Source organism: Oncorhynchus masou, chromosome 5 (genome assembly GCF_036934945.1).
Source record: "Oncorhynchus masou masou isolate Uvic2021 chromosome 5, UVic_Omas_1.1, whole genome shotgun sequence".
Lineage (NCBI taxonomy): Eukaryota > Metazoa > Chordata > Actinopteri > Salmoniformes > Salmonidae > Oncorhynchus > Oncorhynchus masou.
In genome coordinates, this window is record NC_088216.1 from 10035613 (window position 1) to 10056503 (window position 20891).

Sequence of the window (20891 nt, forward strand, 5' to 3'; positions counted from 1 at the left end):
GTCAGTATAGGATACATGTATTAGACCTAATGGATAAATATACTAGTCAGTATAGGATACATGTAATAGACTAGTCAGTATAGGATACATGTATTAGACCTAATAGATAAATAGACTAGTCCGTATAGGATACATGTAATAGACTAGTCAGTATAGGATACATGTATTAGACCTAATAGATAAATAGACTAGTCAGCATAGGATACATGTAATAGACTAGTCAGTATAGGATACATGTAATAGACTACTCAGTATAGGATACATGTATTAGACTAGTCAGTATAGGATACATGTATTAGACTAGTCAGTATAGGATACATGTAATAGACTAGTCAGTATAGGATACATGTAATAGACTAGTCAGTATAGGATACATGTAATAGACTAGTCAGTATAGGATACATGTATTAGACCTAATAGATAAATAGACTAGTCAGTATAGGATACATGTATTAGACTAGTCAGTATAGGATACATGTATTAGACCTAATAGATAAATAGACTAGTCAGTATAGGATACATGTATTAGACTAGTCAGTATAGGATACATGTATTAGACTAGTCAGTATAGGATACATGTAATAGACTAGTCAGTATAGGATACATGTATTAGACTAGTCAGTATAGGATACATGTAATAGACTAGTCAGTATAGGATACATGTAATAGACTAGTCAGTATAGGATACATGTATTAGACTAGTCAGTATAGGATACATGTAATAGACTAGTCAGTATAGGATACATGTATTAGACTAGTCAGTATAGGATACATGTATTAGACTAGTCAGTATAGGATACATGTAATAGACTAGTCAGTATAGGATACATGTAATAGACTAGTCAGTATAGGATACATGTATTAGACTAGTCAGTATAGGATACATGTAATAGACTAGTCAGTATAGGATACATGTATTAGACCTAATAGATAAATAGACTAGTCAGTATAGGATACATGTATTAGACCTAATAGATAAATAGACTAGTCAGTATAGGATACATGTAATAGACTAGTCAGTATAGGATACATGTATTAGACTAGTCAGTATAGGATACATGTATTAGACCTAATGGATAAATAGACTAGTCAGTATAGGATACATGTATTAGACTAGTCAGTATAGGATACATGTATTAGACCTAATGGGTAAATAGACTAGTCATATAGGATACATGTAATAGACTAGTCAGTATAGGATACATGTATTAGACTAGTCAGTATAGGATACATGTAATAGACTAGTCAGTATAGGATACATGTAATAGACTAGTCAGTATAGGATACATGTATTAGACTAGTCAGTATAGGATACATGTATTAGACTAGTCAGTATAGGATACATGTATTAGACTAGTCAGTATAGGATACATGTAATAGACTAGTCAGTATAGGATACATGTATTAGACTAGTCAGTATAGGATACATGTATTAGACTAGTCAGTATAGGATACATGTATTAGACTAGTCAGTATAGGATACATGTAATAGACTGGTCAGTATAGGATACATGTAATAGACTAGTCAGTATAGGATACATGTATTAGACTAGTCAGTATAGGATACATGTAATAGACTAGTCAGTATAGGATACATGTATTAGACTAGTCAGTATAGGATACATGTATTAGACTAGTCAGTATAGGATACATGTATTAGACCTAATGGATAAATAGACTAGTCAGTATAGGATACATGTATTAGACCTAATGGATAAATAGACTAGTCAGTATAGGATACATGTATTAGACTAGTCAGTATAGGATACATGTATTAGACTAGTCAGTATAGGATACATGTAATAGACTAGTCAGTATAGGATACATGTAATAGACCTAATGGATAAATAGACTAGTCAGTATAGGATACATGTAATAGACTAGTCAGTATAGGATACATGTATTAGACTAGTCAGTATAGGATACATGTATTAGACTAGTCAGTATAGGATACATGTAATAGACTAGTCAGTATAGGATACATGTAATAGACTAGTCAGTATAGGATACATGTAATAGACTAGTCAGTATAGGATACATGTAATAGACTAGTCAGTATAGGATACATGTATTAGACCTAATAGATAAATAGACTAGTCAGTATAGGATACATGTAATAGACTAGTCAGTATAGGATACATGTATTAGACCTAATAGATAAATAGACTAGTCAGCATAGGATACATGTAATAGACTAGTCAGCATAGGATACATGTATTAGACCTAATAGATAAATAGACTAGTCAGTATAGGATACATGTATTAGACTAGTCAGTATAGGATACATGTATTAGACCTAATAGATAAATAGACTAGTCAGTATAGGATACATGTAATAGACTAGTCAGTATAGGATACATGTATTAGACCTAATGGATAATTAGACTAGTCAGTATAGGATACATGTATTAGACTAGTCAGTATAGGATACATGTATTAGACTAGTCAGTATAGGATACATGTATTAGACCTAATGGATAATTAGACTAGTCAGTATAGGATACATGTATTAGACTAGTCAGTATAGGATACATGTATTAGACTAGTCAGTATAGGATACATGTATTAGACTAGTCAGTATAGGATACATGTATTAGACTAGTCAGTATAGGATACATGTAATAGACTAGTCAGTATAGGATACATGTAATAGACTAGTCAGTATAGGATACATGTATTAGACTAGTCAGTATAGGATACATGTAATAGACTAGTCAGTATAGGATACATGTAATAGACTAGTCAGTATAGGATACATGTAATAGACTAGTCAGTATAGGATACATGTAATAGACTAGTCAGTATAGGATACATGTAATAGACTAGTCAGTATAGGATACATGTAATAGACTAGTCAGTATAGGATACATGTAATAGACTAGTCAGTATAGGATACATGTATTAGACCTAATGGATAAATATACTAGTCAGTATAGGATACATGTAATAGACTAGTCAGTATAGGATACATGTATTAGACCTAATAGATAAATAGACTAGTCCGTATAGGATACATGTAATAGACTAGTCAGTATAGGATACATGTATTAGACCTAATAGATAAATAGACTAGTCAGCATAGGATACATGTAATAGACTAGTCAGTATAGGATACATGTAATAGACTACTCAGTATAGGATACATGTATTAGACTAGTCAGTATAGGATACATGTATTAGACTAGTCAGTATAGGATACATGTAATAGACTAGTCAGTATAGGATACATGTAATAGACTAGTCAGTATAGGATACATGTAATAGACTAGTCAGTATAGGATACATGTATTAGACCTAATAGATAAATAGACTAGTCAGTATAGGATACATGTATTAGACTAGTCAGTATAGGATACATGTATTAGACCTAATAGATAAATAGACTAGTCAGTATAGGATACATGTATTAGACTAGTCAGTATAGGATACATGTATTAGACTAGTCAGTATAGGATACATGTAATAGACTAGTCAGTATAGGATACATGTATTAGACTAGTCAGTATAGGATACATGTAATAGACTAGTCAGTATAGGATACATGTAATAGACTAGTCAGTATAGGATACATGTATTAGACTAGTCAGTATAGGATACATGTAATAGACTAGTCAGTATAGGATACATGTATTAGACTAGTCAGTATAGGATACATGTATTAGACTAGTCAGTATAGGATACATGTAATAGACTAGTCAGTATAGGATACATGTAATAGACTAGTCAGTATAGGATACATGTATTAGACTAGTCAGTATAGGATACATGTAATAGACTAGTCAGTATAGGATACATGTATTAGACCTAATAGATAAATAGACTAGTCAGTATAGGATACATGTATTAGACCTAATAGATAAATAGACTAGTCAGTATAGGATACATGTAATAGACTAGTCAGTATAGGATACATGTATTAGACTAGTCAGTATAGGATACATGTATTAGACCTAATGGATAAATAGACTAGTCAGTATAGGATACATGTATTAGACCTAATGGGTAAATAGACTAGTCATATAGGATACATGTAATAGACTAGTCAGTATAGGATACATGTATTAGACTAGTCAGTATAGGATACATGTATTAGACCTAATGGGTAAATAGACTAGTCATATAGGATACATGTAATAGACTAGTCAGTATAGGATACATGTATTAGACTAGTCAGTATAGGATACATGTAATAGACTAGTCAGTATAGGATACATGTAATAGACTAGTCAGTATAGGATACATGTATTAGACTAGTCAGTATAGGATACATGTATTAGACTAGTCAGTATAGGATACATGTATTAGACTAGTCAGTATAGGATACATGTAATAGACTAGTCAGTATAGGATACATGTATTAGACTAGTCAGTATAGGATACATGTATTAGACTAGTCAGTATAGGATACATGTATTAGACTAGTCAGTATAGGATACATGTAATAGACTGGTCAGTATAGGATACATGTAATAGACTAGTCAGTATAGGATACATGTATTAGACTAGTCAGTATAGGATACATGTAATAGACTAGTCAGTATAGGATACATGTATTAGACTAGTCAGTATAGGATACATGTATTAGACTAGTCAGTATAGGATACATGTATTAGACCTAATGGATAAATAGACTAGTCAGTATAGGATACATGTATTAGACCTAATGGATAAATAGACTAGTCAGTATAGGATACATGTATTAGACTAGTCAGTATAGGATACATGTATTAGACTAGTCAGTATAGGATACATGTAATAGACTAGTCAGTATAGGATACATGTAATAGACCTAATGGATAAATAGACTAGTCAGTATAGGATACATGTAATAGACTAGTCAGTATAGGATACATGTATTAGACTAGTCAGTATAGGATACATGTATTAGACTAGTCAGTATAGGATACATGTAATAGACTAGTCAGTATAGGATACATGTAATAGACTAGTCAGTATAGGATACATGTAATAGACTAGTCAGTATAGGATACATGTAATAGACTAGTCAGTATAGGATACATGTATTAGACCTAATAGATAAATAGACTAGTCAGTATAGGATACATGTAATAGACTAGTCAGTATAGGATACATGTATTAGACCTAATAGATAAATAGACTAGTCAGCATAGGATACATGTAATAGACTAGTCAGCATAGGATACATGTATTAGACCTAATAGATAAATAGACTAGTCAGTATAGGATACATGTATTAGACTAGTCAGTATAGGATACATGTATTAGACCTAATAGATAAATAGACTAGTCAGTATAGGATACATGTAATAGACTAGTCAGTATAGGATACATGTATTAGACTAGTCAGTATAGGATACATGTAATAGACTAGTCAGTATAGGATACATGTAATAGACTAGTCAGTATAGGATACATGTATTAGACTAGTCAGTATAGGATACATGTAATAGACTAGTCAGTATAGGATACATGTATTAGACCTAATGGATAAATAGACTAGTCAGTATAGAATACATGTAATAGACTAGTCAGTATAGGATACATGTATTAGACCTAATGGATAAATAGACTAGTCAGTATAGAATACATGTATTAGACCTAATGGATAAATAGACTAGTCAGTATAGGATACATGTATTAGACTAGTCAGTATAGGATACATGTAATAGACTAGTCAGTATAGGATACATGTATTAGACCTAATGGATAAATAGACTAGTCAGTATAGAATACATGTATTAGACTAGTCAGTATAGGATACATGTATTAGACTAGTCAGTATAGGATACATGTAATAGACTAGTCAGTATAGGATACATGTAATAGACTAGTCAGTATAGGATACATGTATTAGACCTAATGGATAAATAGACTAGTCAGTATAGGATACATGTAATAGACTAGTCAGTATAGGATACATGTAATAGACTAGTCAGTATAGGATACATGTATTAGACCTAATGGATAAATAGACTAGTCAGTATAGGATACATGTAATAGACTAGTCAGTATAGGATACATGTATTAGACCTAATGGATAAATAGACTAGTCAGTATAGAATACATGTAATAGACTAGTCAGTATAGGATACATGTAATATACTAGTCAGTATAGGATACATGTAATAGACTAGTCAGTATAGGATACATGTAATAGACTAGTCAGTATAGGATACATGTAATAGACTAGTCAGTATAGGATACATGTAATAGACTAGTCAGTATACGATACATGTAATAGACTAGTCAGTATAGGATACATGTAATAGACTAGTCAGTATAGGATACATGTATTAGACCTAATGGATAAATAGACTAGTCAGTATAGGATACATGTATTAGACTAGTCAGTATAGGATACATGTAATAGACTAGTCAGTATAGGATACATGTATTAGACTAGTCAGTATAGGATACATGTATTAGACTAGTCAGTATAGGATACATGTATTAGACTAGTCAGTATAGGATACATGTAATAGACTAGTCAGTATAGGATACATGTATTAGACTAGTCAGTATAGGATACATGTAATAGACTAGTCAGTATAGGATACATGTATTAGACTAGTCAGTATAGGATACATGTATTAGACTAGTCAGTATAGGATACATGTATTAGACTAGTCAGTATAGGATACATGTATTAGACCTAATAGATAAATAGACTAGTCAGTATAGGATACATGTAATAGACTAGTCAGTATAGGATACATGTATTAGACTAGTCAGTATAGGATACATGTATTAGACTAGTCAGTATAGGATACATGTATTAGACTAGTCAGTATAGGATACATGTAATAGACTAGTCAGTATAGGATACATGTATTAGACCTAATAGATAAATAGACTAGTCAGTATAGGATACATGTAATAGACTAGTCAGTATAGGATACATGTATTAGACTAGTCAGTATAGGATACATGTATTAGACCTAATGGATAAATAGACTAGTCAGTATAGGATACATGTATTAGACTAGTCAGTATAGGATACATGTATTAGACCTAATGGATAAATAGATAGTAGTATAGAATACATGTAATAGACTCGTCAGTATAGGATACATGTAATTGACTCGTCAGTATAGGATACATGTATTAGACTAGTCAGTATAGGATACATGTATTAGACTAGTCAGTATAGGATACATGTATTAGACTAGTCAGTATAGGATACATGTATTAGACTAGTCAGTATAGGATAAATGTAATAGACTAGTCAGTATAAGATTGTATTAGACCTAATGGATGAATAGACTAGTGATGGTATTAATGACAATTTTAAAAGCGTCTATGAAAATCGATATAAATCTGAATTAAACAACCGTTGGACTGATCCTACGGCATTATTAGACTCAATACCCCTGAAGCAACTATCAGCAGACAAAACATGTATCCTCCCTCCCCCCAAAAATACTAGACACTTTTAAAACATTCACGTGGAGAAAAGCACCAGACTGCTTTGCCATAGAATTGTATTTAACATTCTGGGAAAAAAATAGCACCCCTATTTACTCAGACTAACAACACTGCCTCATATGTCAGTGAAACCAGCATTCATAAAGACTGCCCCATGTCAGTGAAACCAGCATTCATAAAGACTGCCTCATATGAAACCAGCATTCATAAAGACTGCCTCATATGAAACCAGCATTTATAAAGACTGCCTCATATGAAACCAGCATTTATAAAGACTGCCTCATGTCATGAAACCAGCATTTATAAAGACTGCCTCATATGAAACCAGCATTTATAAAGACTGCCTCATATGAAACCAGCATTTATAAAGACTGCCTCATATCAGTGAAACCAGCATTTATAAAGACTGCCTCATATGAAACCAGCATTTATAAAGACTGCCTCATATGAAACCAGCATTTATAAAGACTGCCTCATGTCAGTGAAACCAGCATTCATAAAGACTGCCTCATATGAAACCAGCATTTATAAAGACTGCCTCATATGAAACCAGCATTTATAAAGACTGCCTCATGTCAGTGAAACCAGCATTTCACTCCTATTCTATTGGTTTTCATTTCGTTGTCCAGAAGTCAAAGGCACAATCCTAGAGATATTAGCAACCCATCCTTGTTGTTGCAGCTTTACATTTACCCTTCTTAAAAGGCACAACAGGCAGAATTCTGGTGGCAGAAATTTGAATGGTCAGTTTGTGAAAATGTCAGTTTGTGGCAAAACAAGTCGATGAATAGTGTAGAGGATCATTGCAGCATCTACACCGCTGGGAAACATATTTCAGCTGTTCGAAGCTGGTGTGCGAAACCCGAAAGTAAAACGAGCAAAAGCGAAACTTAATAGCGAGGAAGCATAGAAATAGATAATGTCGAACAGATCTACAGCTTCTTAGACTTGCTTTAAATGAGAAAGATATATAGTCCAATGTGAATTTGGTCAGGGGTGCCTAAAAAGCTTCCTACTGCCCCTTTACATTTCCAACAAAAGATTTTCATATCTGTCACATACACAGAGGAAGAAAACATTAGAAACGTTCTTTCCATGACAGACTGACCAGGTGAATCCAGGTGAAAGCTATGATCCCTTATTGATGTCACTAGTTAAATCCACTTCAATCAGTGTAGATGAAGGGGGGGGAAGACAGGTTAAAGAAGGATTTTTAAGCTTCGAGACAATTGAAACATGGATAGTGTTCAGTGCCTTCAGAAAGTATTCACACCCCTTGACTTATTCCACATTTTGTGGTGTTACAGCCTTTATTTAAAATTGCTTAAATATTATTTTTCTCTCACCCATCTATCTACACATAATACTCCATAACGACAAAGTTATTTTTCTGTTGACATTTTTAGCCAATTTATTAAAAATGAAACATCTCATTGACTTAACTATTCACACCCCAGAGTCAATACATGTTAGAATCACATTTGACCGTGATTACAGCTGTGAGTCTTTCTGGGTACGTCTCTAACAGCTTTGTATTGGATTTGCCCCAAACATAACACATCGTATTCAGGACCCTTTCTTCTTTAAGGTTGCTGCCCCTATCATCTTCAACCTTTTTAACCTGTCTCTCCTCTCTGGGGAGGTTCCCATTCTCCTCTCTTGAAACATGGGAGGTTCTTGGAAGGCAGCTACAGTTTGTCCTTTATTTAAAGGGGCAGATCAAGCTCATCCTAACTGTTATAGCCTGGTTTCTTGCTAACTACCTGGTTTCTTTTCACCAATTTACCTGTCACCAAGGCTGCTAGTACACCAAGGCTCAATACCTTCTCACCAATTTACCTGTCCCCACACTCTTCTCAATTTACTTCAACAGCATAGCTCAGACAGAGGAAGCTCTCTCATCCATTTATATGCAGATGATACAGTCTTATACTCAGCTGGCCCCTCCCGGATTTTGCGTTAAATGCTCTACAACAAAGCTTTCTTAGTGTTCAACAAGCTTTCTCTACCCTTAACCTTGTTCTGAACACCTCCAAAACAAAGGTCATGTGGTTTGGTATGAAGAATGCCCCTCTTCCCACAGGTGTTCTTACTACCTCTGAGGGTTTAGAGCTTGAGGTAGTCACCTCATACAAGTACTTGGGAGTATGGCTGGACGGCGCACTGTCCTTCTCTCAGCACATATCAAAGCTGCAGGCTAAAGATAAATCTAGACTTGGTTTCCTCTATCGTAATCGCTCCTCTTTCACCCCAGGTGCCAAACTAACCCTGATTTAGATGACCATCCTACCCATGCTAGATTACGGAAACATAATTTATAGGTCAGCAGGTAAGGGTGCTCTCGAGCGGCTAGATGGTCTTAACCATTCGGCCATCAGATTTGCCACCAATGCTCCTTATAGGACACATCACTGCACTCTATACCTCTCTGATAACCGGTCATCTCTGTATACCCGTCTCAAGACCCAATGGTTGATGCTTATTTATAAAAACCCTCTTAGGCCTCCCTCCCCACTATCTGAGATATCTACTGCAGCCCTCATCCTCCACATACAACACCCGTTCTGCCAGTCACATTCTGGTAAAGGTCCCCAAAGCACACACATCCCTGGGTCGTTCCTCTTTTCAGTTCGCTGCAGCTAGCGACTGGAACGAGCTGCAACAAACACTCAAACTGGACAGTTTTATCTCAATCTCTTCATTAAAAGACTCAATCATGGACACTCTTACTGACAGTTGTGGCTGCTTTGTGTGATGTACTGTTGCCTCTACCTCCTTGTTAAGTAGTTCATTTATTTAATTTCTTTGCCACATTCTTTGCAGTTTTGCTTTAGTTCTTTATTGCAAACAGGATTCATGTTTTGGAATATTTGTATTCTGTACAGGCTTCCTACTTTTACTTGTCAATTAGGTTAGTGTTGTGGAGTAACTACAATGTTGTTGATCCGCTGGGGCGCGACTTGGCTCATCGTGCTCTTTAGTGACTCCTTGTGGTGGGTCAGACGCCTGCAGGCTGACTTTGGTCGTCAGTTGAACTGTGTTTCCTCTGACACATTGGTGCAGAGTTAAGCAGGCGGGTGTTAAGGAGCGCAGTTTGGCAGGTCGTGTTTCGGAGGACACATGACTCTACCTTCGCCTCTCCCAAGCTTAAGTATCTTTAAAACCAAATACTTTGACTTATTTCTCTCGTATTTTTCCATTTGAGCCATTTTCATTAAGGTATCTTTTACTCAGGTATGACAATTAGCTACTCCCCCCCCCCCCTGCTTGACAATGAATCCAGGAATATTTTGGTAACTTTGTCAGAATTTTTGAATAGAGGAAAAGCCAACGTTGAGAGGCGGTTTTCCAGCCAGAGTAGGCAGCGTTTCATTTCAACAACTGTAATGAGCTGTAATGTAATTATGTAATGTAATGTAATGAGCTGTAATGTAATTATGTAATGTAATGTAATGAGCTGTAATGTAATTATGTACTGTAATGTAATGAGCTGTAATGTAATTATGTAATGTAATGAGCTGTAATGTAATTATGTAATGTAATGAGCTGTAATGTAATTATGTACTGTAATGAGCTGTAATGTAATTATGTACTGTAATGAGCTGTAATGTAATTATGTAATGTACTGTAATGAGCTGTAATGTAATTATGTAATGTACTGTAATGAGCTGTAATGTAATTATGTAATGTACTGTAATGAGCTGTAATGTAATTATGTAATGTACTGTAATGAGCTGTAATGTAATTATGTAATGTAATGTAATGAGCTGTAATGTAATTATGTAATGTAATGTAATGAGCTGTAATGTAATTATGTAATGTAATGCTGTAATGTAATTATGTAATGTAATGTAATGAGCTGTAATGTAATTATGTAATGTAATGTAATGAGCTGTAATGTAATTATGTAATGTAATGTAATGAGCTGTAATGTAATTATGTAATGTAATGTAATGTAATGAGCTGTAATGTAATTATGTAATGTAATGAGCTGTAATGTAATTATGTAATGTAATGAGCTGTAATGTAATTATATAATGTAATGAGCTGTAATGTAATTATGTAATGTAATGAGCTGTAATGAGCTGTAATGTAATGAGCTAATGTAATGTAATGTAATGAGCTGTAATGTAATTATGTAATGTAATGAGCTGTAATGTAATTATGTAATGTAATTATGTAATGTAATTATGTAATGTAATGTAATGAGCTGTAATGTAATTATGTAATGTAATGTAATGAGCTGTAATGTAATTAATGTAATGTAATGTAATGTAATGCTGTAATGTAATTATGTAATGTAATGTAATGAGCTGTAATGTAATTATGTAATGTAATGTAATTATGTAATGTAATGTAATGTGCTATGTAATGTAATGTAATGTAATGAGCTGTAATGTAATTATGTAATGTAATGTAATGAGCTGTAATGTAATTATGTAATGTAATGTAATGAGCTGTAATGTAATTATGTAATGTAATGTAATGAGCTGTAATGTAATTATGTAATGTAATGTAATGAGCTGTAATGTAATTATGTAATGTAATGTAATGAGCTGTAATGTAATTATGTAATGTAATGTGTAATGTAATTATGTAATGTAATGAGCTGTAATGTAATTATGTAATGTAATGAGCTGTAATGTAATTATGTAATGTAATGAGCTGTAATGTAATTATGTAATGTAATGTAATGAGCTGTAATGTAATTATGTAATGTAATGTAATGAGCTGTAATGTAATTATGTAATGTAATGTAATGTGCTGTAATGTAATTATGTAATGTAATGTAATGAGCTGTAATGTAATTATGTAATGTAATGTAATGAGCTGTAATGTAATTATGTAATGTAATGTAATTATGTATGTAATGTAATGTAATGAGCTGTAATGTAATTATGTAATGTAATGTAATGAGCTGTAATGTAATTATGTAATGTAATGTAATGAGCTGTAATGTAATTATGTAATGTAATGTAATGAGCTGTAATGTAATTATGTAATGTAATGTAATGAGCTGTAATGTAATTATGTAATGTAATGTAATGAGCTGTAATGTAATTATGTAATGTAATGTAATGAGCTGTAATGTAATTATGTAATGTAATGTAATGAGCTGTAATGTAATTATGTAATGTAATGTAATGAGCTGTAATGTAATTATGTAATGTAATGAGCTGTAATGTAATTATGTAATGTAATGTAATGAGCTGTAATGTAATTATGTAATGTAATGTAATGAGCTGTAATGTAATTATGTAATGTAATGTAATGAGCTGTAATGTAATTATGTAATGTAATGTAATGAGCTGTAATGTAATTATGTAATGTAATGTAATGAGCTGTAATGTAATTATGTAATGTAATGAGCTGTAATGTAATTATGTAATGTAATGTAATGAGCTGTAATGTAATTATGTAATGTAATTATGTAATGTAATGTAATGAGCTGTAATGTAATTATGTAATGTAATGTAATGAGCTGTAATGTAATTATGTAATGTAATGTAATTATGTAATGTAATGTAATGAGCTGTAATGTAATTATGTAATGTAATGTAATGAGCTGTAATGTAATTATGTAATGTAATGTAATGAGCTGTAATGTAATTATGTAATGTAATGTAATGAGCTGTAATGTAATTATGTAATGTAATGTAATGAGCTGTAATGTAATTATGTAATGTAATGTAATGAGCTGTAATGTAATTATGTAATGTAATGTAATGAGCTGTAATGTAATTATGTGGGGACAAACACCCCAGTACAGGTGGTAAATTATTGTAGGACAGTGGGGACAAGACATTAATACATGTCAATGTATTGTCAGTAGCATTTCTCTAAGGTCTACACACCTGTTGTATTTGGTGCGTGTGACCAATAACATTTGGTTTGACGCTAATAGCTAAATAGTTAACTAGATGATTTGAATTGCCTTTCTAGTTCCTCTGTTGTCTGACTATTTTTTTTGTTTAACTTGTGCAAGCAGACAAAGCATTAATATCGCTATTTAAAAAAAAAAAAAAATGTCTAAATTATTTTACCTTTATTTAACTAGACAAGTCAGTCAATAACAAATTATTATTTACAATGATGGCCTACCGGGGAACAGTGGGTTAATTGCCTTGTTCAGGGGCAGAACGGCAGAGTGTTTTACCTTGTCAGTTCGGGGGATTCGATCTAGAAACCTTTACGGTTACTGGCCTAACACTCTAACCGCTAGGCTGCCTGACCACCCCAACAGCCTTCCACATGCTTTGGTTCAGCTGGCGAACCTAACGATCTAGCAACCTTTACGGTTACTGGCCTAACACTCTAACCGCTAGGCTGCCTGACCACCCCAACAGCCTTCCACATGCTTTGGTTCGGCTGGCGAACCTAACGATCTAGCAACCTTTACGGTTACTGGCCTAACACTCTAACCGCTAGGCTGCTTGACCACCCCAACAGCCTTCCACATGCTTTGGTTCGGCTGGCGAACCTAACGATCTAGCAACCTTTACGGTTACTGGCCTAACACTCTAACCGCTAGGCTGCCTGACCACCCCAACAGCCTTCCACATGCTTCGGTTCGGCTGGCGAACTCTAACGATCTAGCAACCTTTACGGTTACTGGCCTAACACTCTAACCGCTAGGCTGCTTGACTGACCACCCCAACAGCCTTCCACATGCTTCGGTTCGGCTGGCGAACCTAACGAGTGTGCTCACATAAGTACTATTAAGGAGAGTAGCCTAAAACTGCAATAGTACTGTTTGTCCATCTTGAGATGCCGTAGGCTGTATGACATTTCTTCAAAATGGTCAGAATTAATCTAAGATATAATGTTTATACAAAGAGTATGTGGACACCACTTCAAATGAGTGAATTTGGCTATTTCTGTAAGTCTCTCTGGATAAGATTGTCTGCTAAATGATTCACTACTGTAAATCTCTCTGGATAAGAGTGTCTGCTAAATGACTCAGTACTGTAAGTCTCTCTGGATAAGAGTGTCTGCTAAATGATTCACTACTGTAAATCTCTCTGGATAAGAGTGTCTGCTAAATGACTCAGTACTGTAAGTCTCTCTGGATAAGAGTGTCTGCTAAATGATTCACTACTGTAAATCTCTCTGGATAAGAGTGTCTGCTAAATGATTCACTACTGTAAATCTCTCTGGATAAGAGTGTCTGCTAAATGACTCACTACTGTAAATCTCTGGATAAGAGTGTCTGCTAAATGATTCACTACTGTAAATCTCTCTGGATAAGAGTGTCTGCTAAATGACTCAAAAGTAAATAGGCCTACCCTTGGGGTACGACAGTTGAACTAAGCTCATTGGGCTTTTATAATTATCCTAGAATCAATGGCCAGGGCTGTTGGCCACAGAATTGAGTTAAACACGCATGTACCACTGGCCATCTTCTCCTTTAACAACTCATTCATTACATTACTAATTACAGTACTGAACAACATATTCAAGTGTAGAACTTCAGTAGAATGCTCCTTTAAAAACATACAGCCTAGTTCAACAACTGCAGAGCTTGTGTCCCCTGTTTTTAAGACAATACTCACTGGTGATAACAGGATCTTCAGTCTCTTCCTCCTCTCCATCTTCATCCTCCTCTGTCACTCCCAAAACATCTTCCCACTCCTCTTTTATTGAGGTAGCCTCCTCTTCCTCTTTTACTCGAAAAGGTTCCTTCTCTTCTTTCAATGTTATGGCCTCTTCCTCCTTTTTCATTCTGAAAGCTTCTACATCCTCCTCTTCCTCTTCCACAGTGACAGCCTCTATCCCCTCTTCCTCTTTCACTTCAAAAGATTCCTTCTCTTCTTTCCCTATAACAGCCTCCTCTTCCTCCTGTTTTATTCTGAAAGCTTCTTCCTCTCCTTTCACTGTAATATCCCCCTCTTCTTGTTTTACAATAATGTTCAGCCCCAGAGCTTTCTTCTCCGTCCAGTAGACATCCTCTTCTTTAGCAAGGGGGCAGTAGCTTAGTGAACTCATATTAGCTAGCTAGCTAGCTAGTTAGCATTAGCAACTAGCCTAGTGCTAAACTCAGTACGAATTTAACAAATATGCTTATTTAAGTAAACAAGCCAATTGCATGTAAGTTAAGTAGTGTATATGTAAACAGAATTGTGTTTAAAACACCGAGATTCATATTAACACAAATGGTCGAAAGAGCTTCAATGTTTAGGTTTTGTGTTTGCTTGCAAGCTCGCGAAGTGGTTGAATCAGTAGCCGTGTTGTTGTTGAAGAAGCCCCATCCACGAGAATATACGTCACCAAGAAGCATCACCTGAAAGACACGTCGCCATCTGCTGACTGGAGTGGGTAACGCTGTTCAATGAAATAAAACATTTTGGCAAATAACCAGATATGTTTTCTCTTACTTCTAAGTACCTTTACACAGATGTAGAAGCTGAATATGAATATGTACATAATTAATCATTCCTGTTATGAAAATAACATGTGTTAAACAATGATCTGTTGTTGTTGTTGTTTGTTATGTTTTCACCTCCGGAGTTTTTATCATTTACCTTTAAATATCTTCTTCTTTTGGCAACACTAAAGGTCACGACGAAACAATAAAGTGTTGTTTTGTTCATATAATCCATTTCTATAACCTAACTGAAACATTTTGTAAATGGCTTGTGTAGTCAATTCCGTGTCCTCCAACTTTGGATGTAACGTTCGATGTAATTACTCAATCTAAACTGACGTTTATCGAGTCATGTTTGGTTTCATTGCAGTCCTCTGTTAGTAGAACAACCACAACGCATGGTTCTTTTCCGGGACATATTGACCGAAAGGAAGTGATTTGAACCCAGCAAACAATGACCAAATTGCCACCAATGATTGGATCGGTTCTTCATTGATTGACTGTATTTCGGACCAATGACCACTGATCCTCTTGAAATCTATCTGGTTAGATAGCCAATGAGCTCAGGTAAACGACAACATGTGATGGTCCTATCCAGGAAGCCTATCTTTTGTGGAAAAGCCATGCGTGTCGACAACCATTCTCCATTGAAAATTCTTCCAGACGTACCAACTGTGGTTACGCGCAGCATTTCTTTTGGAGAGCATTTTCAAATAATAAATATGGCAAGTAAATCTTTAAAATCGAAGACCAAGACAAAGTATACAGATTTACACGATATAATTGATGAGAATGCTCGAGATAGTAACAGTGAATTACTACAAGATGAGTCAGACAGTGACAATTCTTTTGACTCGGTTTCTGAGGTTATGTTCTTATATGGAGAAGATTCTGTGTTGGATTGGTGAGTAACGTTGTTTGAAATTAATAATATCACATATTATTCATTTGAGTTGTTTGAGATATTTATATTTTGTTTGCCATATAAAAATGTGACTAGGACATGAAATATAAAGTACACATACGTATAATGAAATGTATAAAGTAAACATTGCTCTACATTGTGGGTGTCTGTGTGTCTGTATATATTACATATTTTTGTACATGTATTTTATCTAAACATGGAATGAACAACACCTCACTTACTCTGTATATAATCTGTGTCTGTGTCTTTATTTCACAGTCCCAGTGATTCTGATTGGGAGCCCATACTGCCAAGGTGCAAATCCCCCACTGAAGCTGGTCCCTCCAGCCGGACCCCTGCTGTCTCCGGCACCACACCTACCCCCGCCCGGCCATCAAGAGGTGTGAAGCCGGTGACAAAGAAGCGGAGGAAGGGAAGTGTGGAACCTGCTGGCAGTGCTGAGGAGGGTTGTTGGCACTCTGTGCTGGAGGAGGATGTGGCCCCACCACCTCCAATTTTCAGACCAAAGAGGCCACCAGGTCCTCAGCTGGACATGAACTCCAAGTACAGCCCCATGCAACTTTTTCAGTTGTTTTTCACCTCGGCAGTTGTTGATTCCCTGGTGTTGAACACTAATAAGTACGGAGCTAAGAAGCAGGAAGGCAAGAAAGAGACATGGAAGCCCATTTCCATGTCAGATCTTTTTTGTTACTTTTCTATGGTCATTTACATGGGTCTTGTGAAGCTAAAAACCCTGAAGGACTACTGGAAATCTGCACCCCTCTATCAACTGCCTTTCCCCTCCACGGTCATGTCGTGCAAAAGGTTTCTGACAATTTCACGGGCACTTCATATCAGTGACCCAGAAGTTGATAAGGACAATGAGACGAAACGAGGCACCGCAAGGTTTGATAAGCTCTGCAAAATTAAACCTCTCTACCTCGACATCATTGAGGCCTGCAATACTTATTTTCAGCCTGCCCAGAACCTTTCCATAGATGAGAGGATGGTTGCCTCAAAGGCCAGAAATGGCCTAAAACACTACATGCGTAACAAACCGACTAAATGGGGTTACAAACTGTTTGTTTTGGCCGATTCTGCGTGTGCATACACGTGCAACTTTTTTGTCTATGAAGGGAAGAACAGTTGTGCGACCGGGAAGGGATTCAGCTATGACTCCGTTATGCAGTTACTAGATTTTCAGCTGCTAGGGAAGGGCTACAAACTGTTTGTGGATAACTTCTACACAAGCCCTACCCTGTTCACAGACCTGAGGAAGCTGGGGATGTGGGCCTGTGGCACCATTCGGACCAACAGAGTGGGCTTTCCGATAAGTAGGGTGAATGACATGCCTAAGCGGGCTGAGCGGGGTACCATGAGATGGATCCGTGAAGATGGCCTGCTGTTTGTGAAGTGGATGGACACCAGAGAGGTGGCGATGTGCTCCACTATCCACAAGTCCTTCAGTGGTGATCACGTCGTCAGGCGTGTGAAGGACGCTACAGGGGCATGGACCACCAAAAATGTCCCCATTCCAACTGCAGTAAAGGACTACAATAAGAACATGGGAGGTGTTGACCTGTCGGATGCGCTGATAGGATACTATAATGTTCTCCACAAAACCGATAAATGGTACAAGACATTGTTTTACCATTTCATTGACATTGCTGTGGTGAATGCCTTCATCCTCCAGAAGGAAATGGCCAAGAGCTGTGGACAGCCCCCCATCTCACAGCTAGCCTTCAGAGAGCTGCTCATCCAGGAGCTTGCCAGCTACAGCAAGACCACTGTAGCACCTTCATTCCCCTCTACCTCTGTCCCTTCTGCTCCTTCAACCAGTGGTGTGCACATGCTTAAATTCCTGATTGCAGGCGAGAATGAGTGTAAAAGGGGCTCAGTAAGGAGGCTTCGTTGTGCTCTTTGCCACAAGAAATCCTCTGTCGGCTGCACCACCTGTTCAGTGACCCTCTGCTTCACAGCAGAAAGAGACTGCTATGCACTGTGGCATCAGCAGCACAATATTGTGTAGAGGGTCTTCACATTATTGAACATTGAACGTGTAAATAGTTACCCATGTTATTTAAACATTTTGGAAATGTTCATTTTTTTCTTAAATTTTCCAATATATATTTTTCCAGGTATGTTTGAATATTTTTATTTATTTTGTATATAGTTATTTGCATCAATGTTTCGATGTTCCAATTCGGCCACTTGGGTACATTTGGGAAACTTGTGAGGGACACCTGGGTGACTTCATACCCAATGGCATGTACCTCACTCATTCCTGAAGGTATCTGTCTGAAACTTTGGTCAAATACTGTTGCCTACCTATGCTCTTATTTGGAATTAGCCCCAGTATCATAACTGAATGTTTGGCTGTTCTAGTTTATTTCAAAGATGCAACAACATTAAAAGAACAGAGAAACGCCTGTGTATTTTCTTCTACCAGATCTATTGTGTTATATTCTCCTACATTCAATTCACATTTAAACAAACTTCAGAGTGTTTTCTATCAAATGGTAACAAGAATATGCATATCCTTGCTTCTGGGCCTGAGCTACAGGCTGTTAGAATTGGGTATATCTTCAGGTGGCAATTGCACAAAGTAGGGGGTAGCTGTAGCCTTAACAAACAAATTCTTATTTTCAATGATGGCCTAGGAACAGTGGGTTAACTGCCTGTTCAGGGGCAGAACGACAGATTTGTACCTTGTTAGCTCGGGGATTTGAACTTGCAACCTTCCGGTTACTAGCCCAATGCTATAACCACTAGGCTACCCTGCCGCCCCATGGTAGAAACCAGTGGTGGGAAAAGTACTCAATTGTCAGACTTAAAGGTAAAGACACCTTAATAGAAAATGACTCAAGTAAAAGTGAAAGTCACCCAGTAAATTACTACTTGAGTAAAAGTCTAAAAGTATTTGGTTTTAAATATCCTTAAGTATCAAAAGTCAATGTAATTGCTAAAATATACTTAAATAATCAAAAGTAAAAGTATAAATAATTTCAAATTTCTTATATTAAGCAAATTGTGTGGGCAAGAGGCTCGTTTCAGCCGCTACCTCATGTTTCAGTAACCACCTCATGTTTCAGCCGCCACCTCATGTTTCAGTAACCACCTCATGTTTCAGTCGCCACCTCATGTTTCAGCCGCCACCTCATGTTGCAGTCACCACCTCATGTTTCAGCCGCCACCTCATGTTTCAGCCGCCACCTCATGTTTCAGCCGTCACCTCATGTTTCAGCCGCCACCTCATGTTTCAGTCGCCACCTCATGTTTCAGCTGCCACCTCATGTTTCAGCCGCCACCTCATGTCACCACATCATGTTTCAGCCGCCACCTCATGTTTCAGCCGTCACCTCATGTTTCAGCCGCCACCTCATGTTTCAGTAACCACCTCATGTTTCAGTAACCACCTCATGTTTCAGCCGTCACCTCATGTTTCAGCCGTCACCTCGTTTCAGTCGCCACCTCATGTTTCAGCCGCCACCTCATGTCACCACCTCACGTTTCAGCGTCACCTCATGTTTCAGCCGCCACCTCATGTTTCAGTAACCACCTCATGTTTCAGTAACCACCTCATGTTTCAGCCGTCACCTCGTTTCAGTCGCCACCTCATGTTTCAGCCGCCACCTCATGTTTCAGCCGCCACCTCATGTCACCACCTCACGTTTCAGCGTCACCTCATGTTTCAGCCGCCACCTCATGTTTCAGCCGCCACCTCATGTTTCAGCCGTCACCTCATGTTTCAGCCGCCACCTCATGTTTCAGCCGCCACCTCATGTTTCAGTAACCACCTCATGTTTCAGCCGCCACCTCATGTTTCAGTAACCACCTCATGTTTCAGTCGCCACCTCATGTTTCAGCCGTCACCTCATGTTTCAGTCACCACCTCATGTTTCAGCCGCCACCTCATGTTTCAGCCGTCACCTCATGTTTCAGCCGCCACCTCATGTCGCCACCTCATGTTTCAGCCGTCACCTCATGTTTCAGTCGCCACCTCATGTTTCAGCCGCCACCTCATGTTTCAGCCGCCACCTCATGTCACCACCTCATGTTTCAGCCGCCACCTCATGTTTCAGCCGTCACCTCATGTTTCAGCCGCCACCTCATGTCACCACCTCATGTTTCAGCCGCCACCTCACGTTTCAGCCGCCACCTCATGTCACCACTTCATGTTTCAGCCACCACCTCATGTTTCAGCCGCCACCTCAT

General features: G+C 36.9%; 1 protein-coding gene across 1 annotated transcript; it reads left to right on the forward strand.

The window, feature by feature from the left end:
• Positions 1-16641: 16641 nt before the first annotated feature.
• Positions 16642-18705, forward strand: LOC135525858 (piggyBac transposable element-derived protein 4-like). The gene is made up of 2 exons (XM_064953796.1): positions 16642-16676; positions 16956-18705. The coding sequence occupies exons 1-2, from the start codon at positions 16642-16644 to the stop codon at positions 18703-18705; spliced, it is 1785 nt and encodes a 594-aa protein (XP_064809868.1).
• Positions 18706-20891: the final 2186 nt, after the last annotated feature.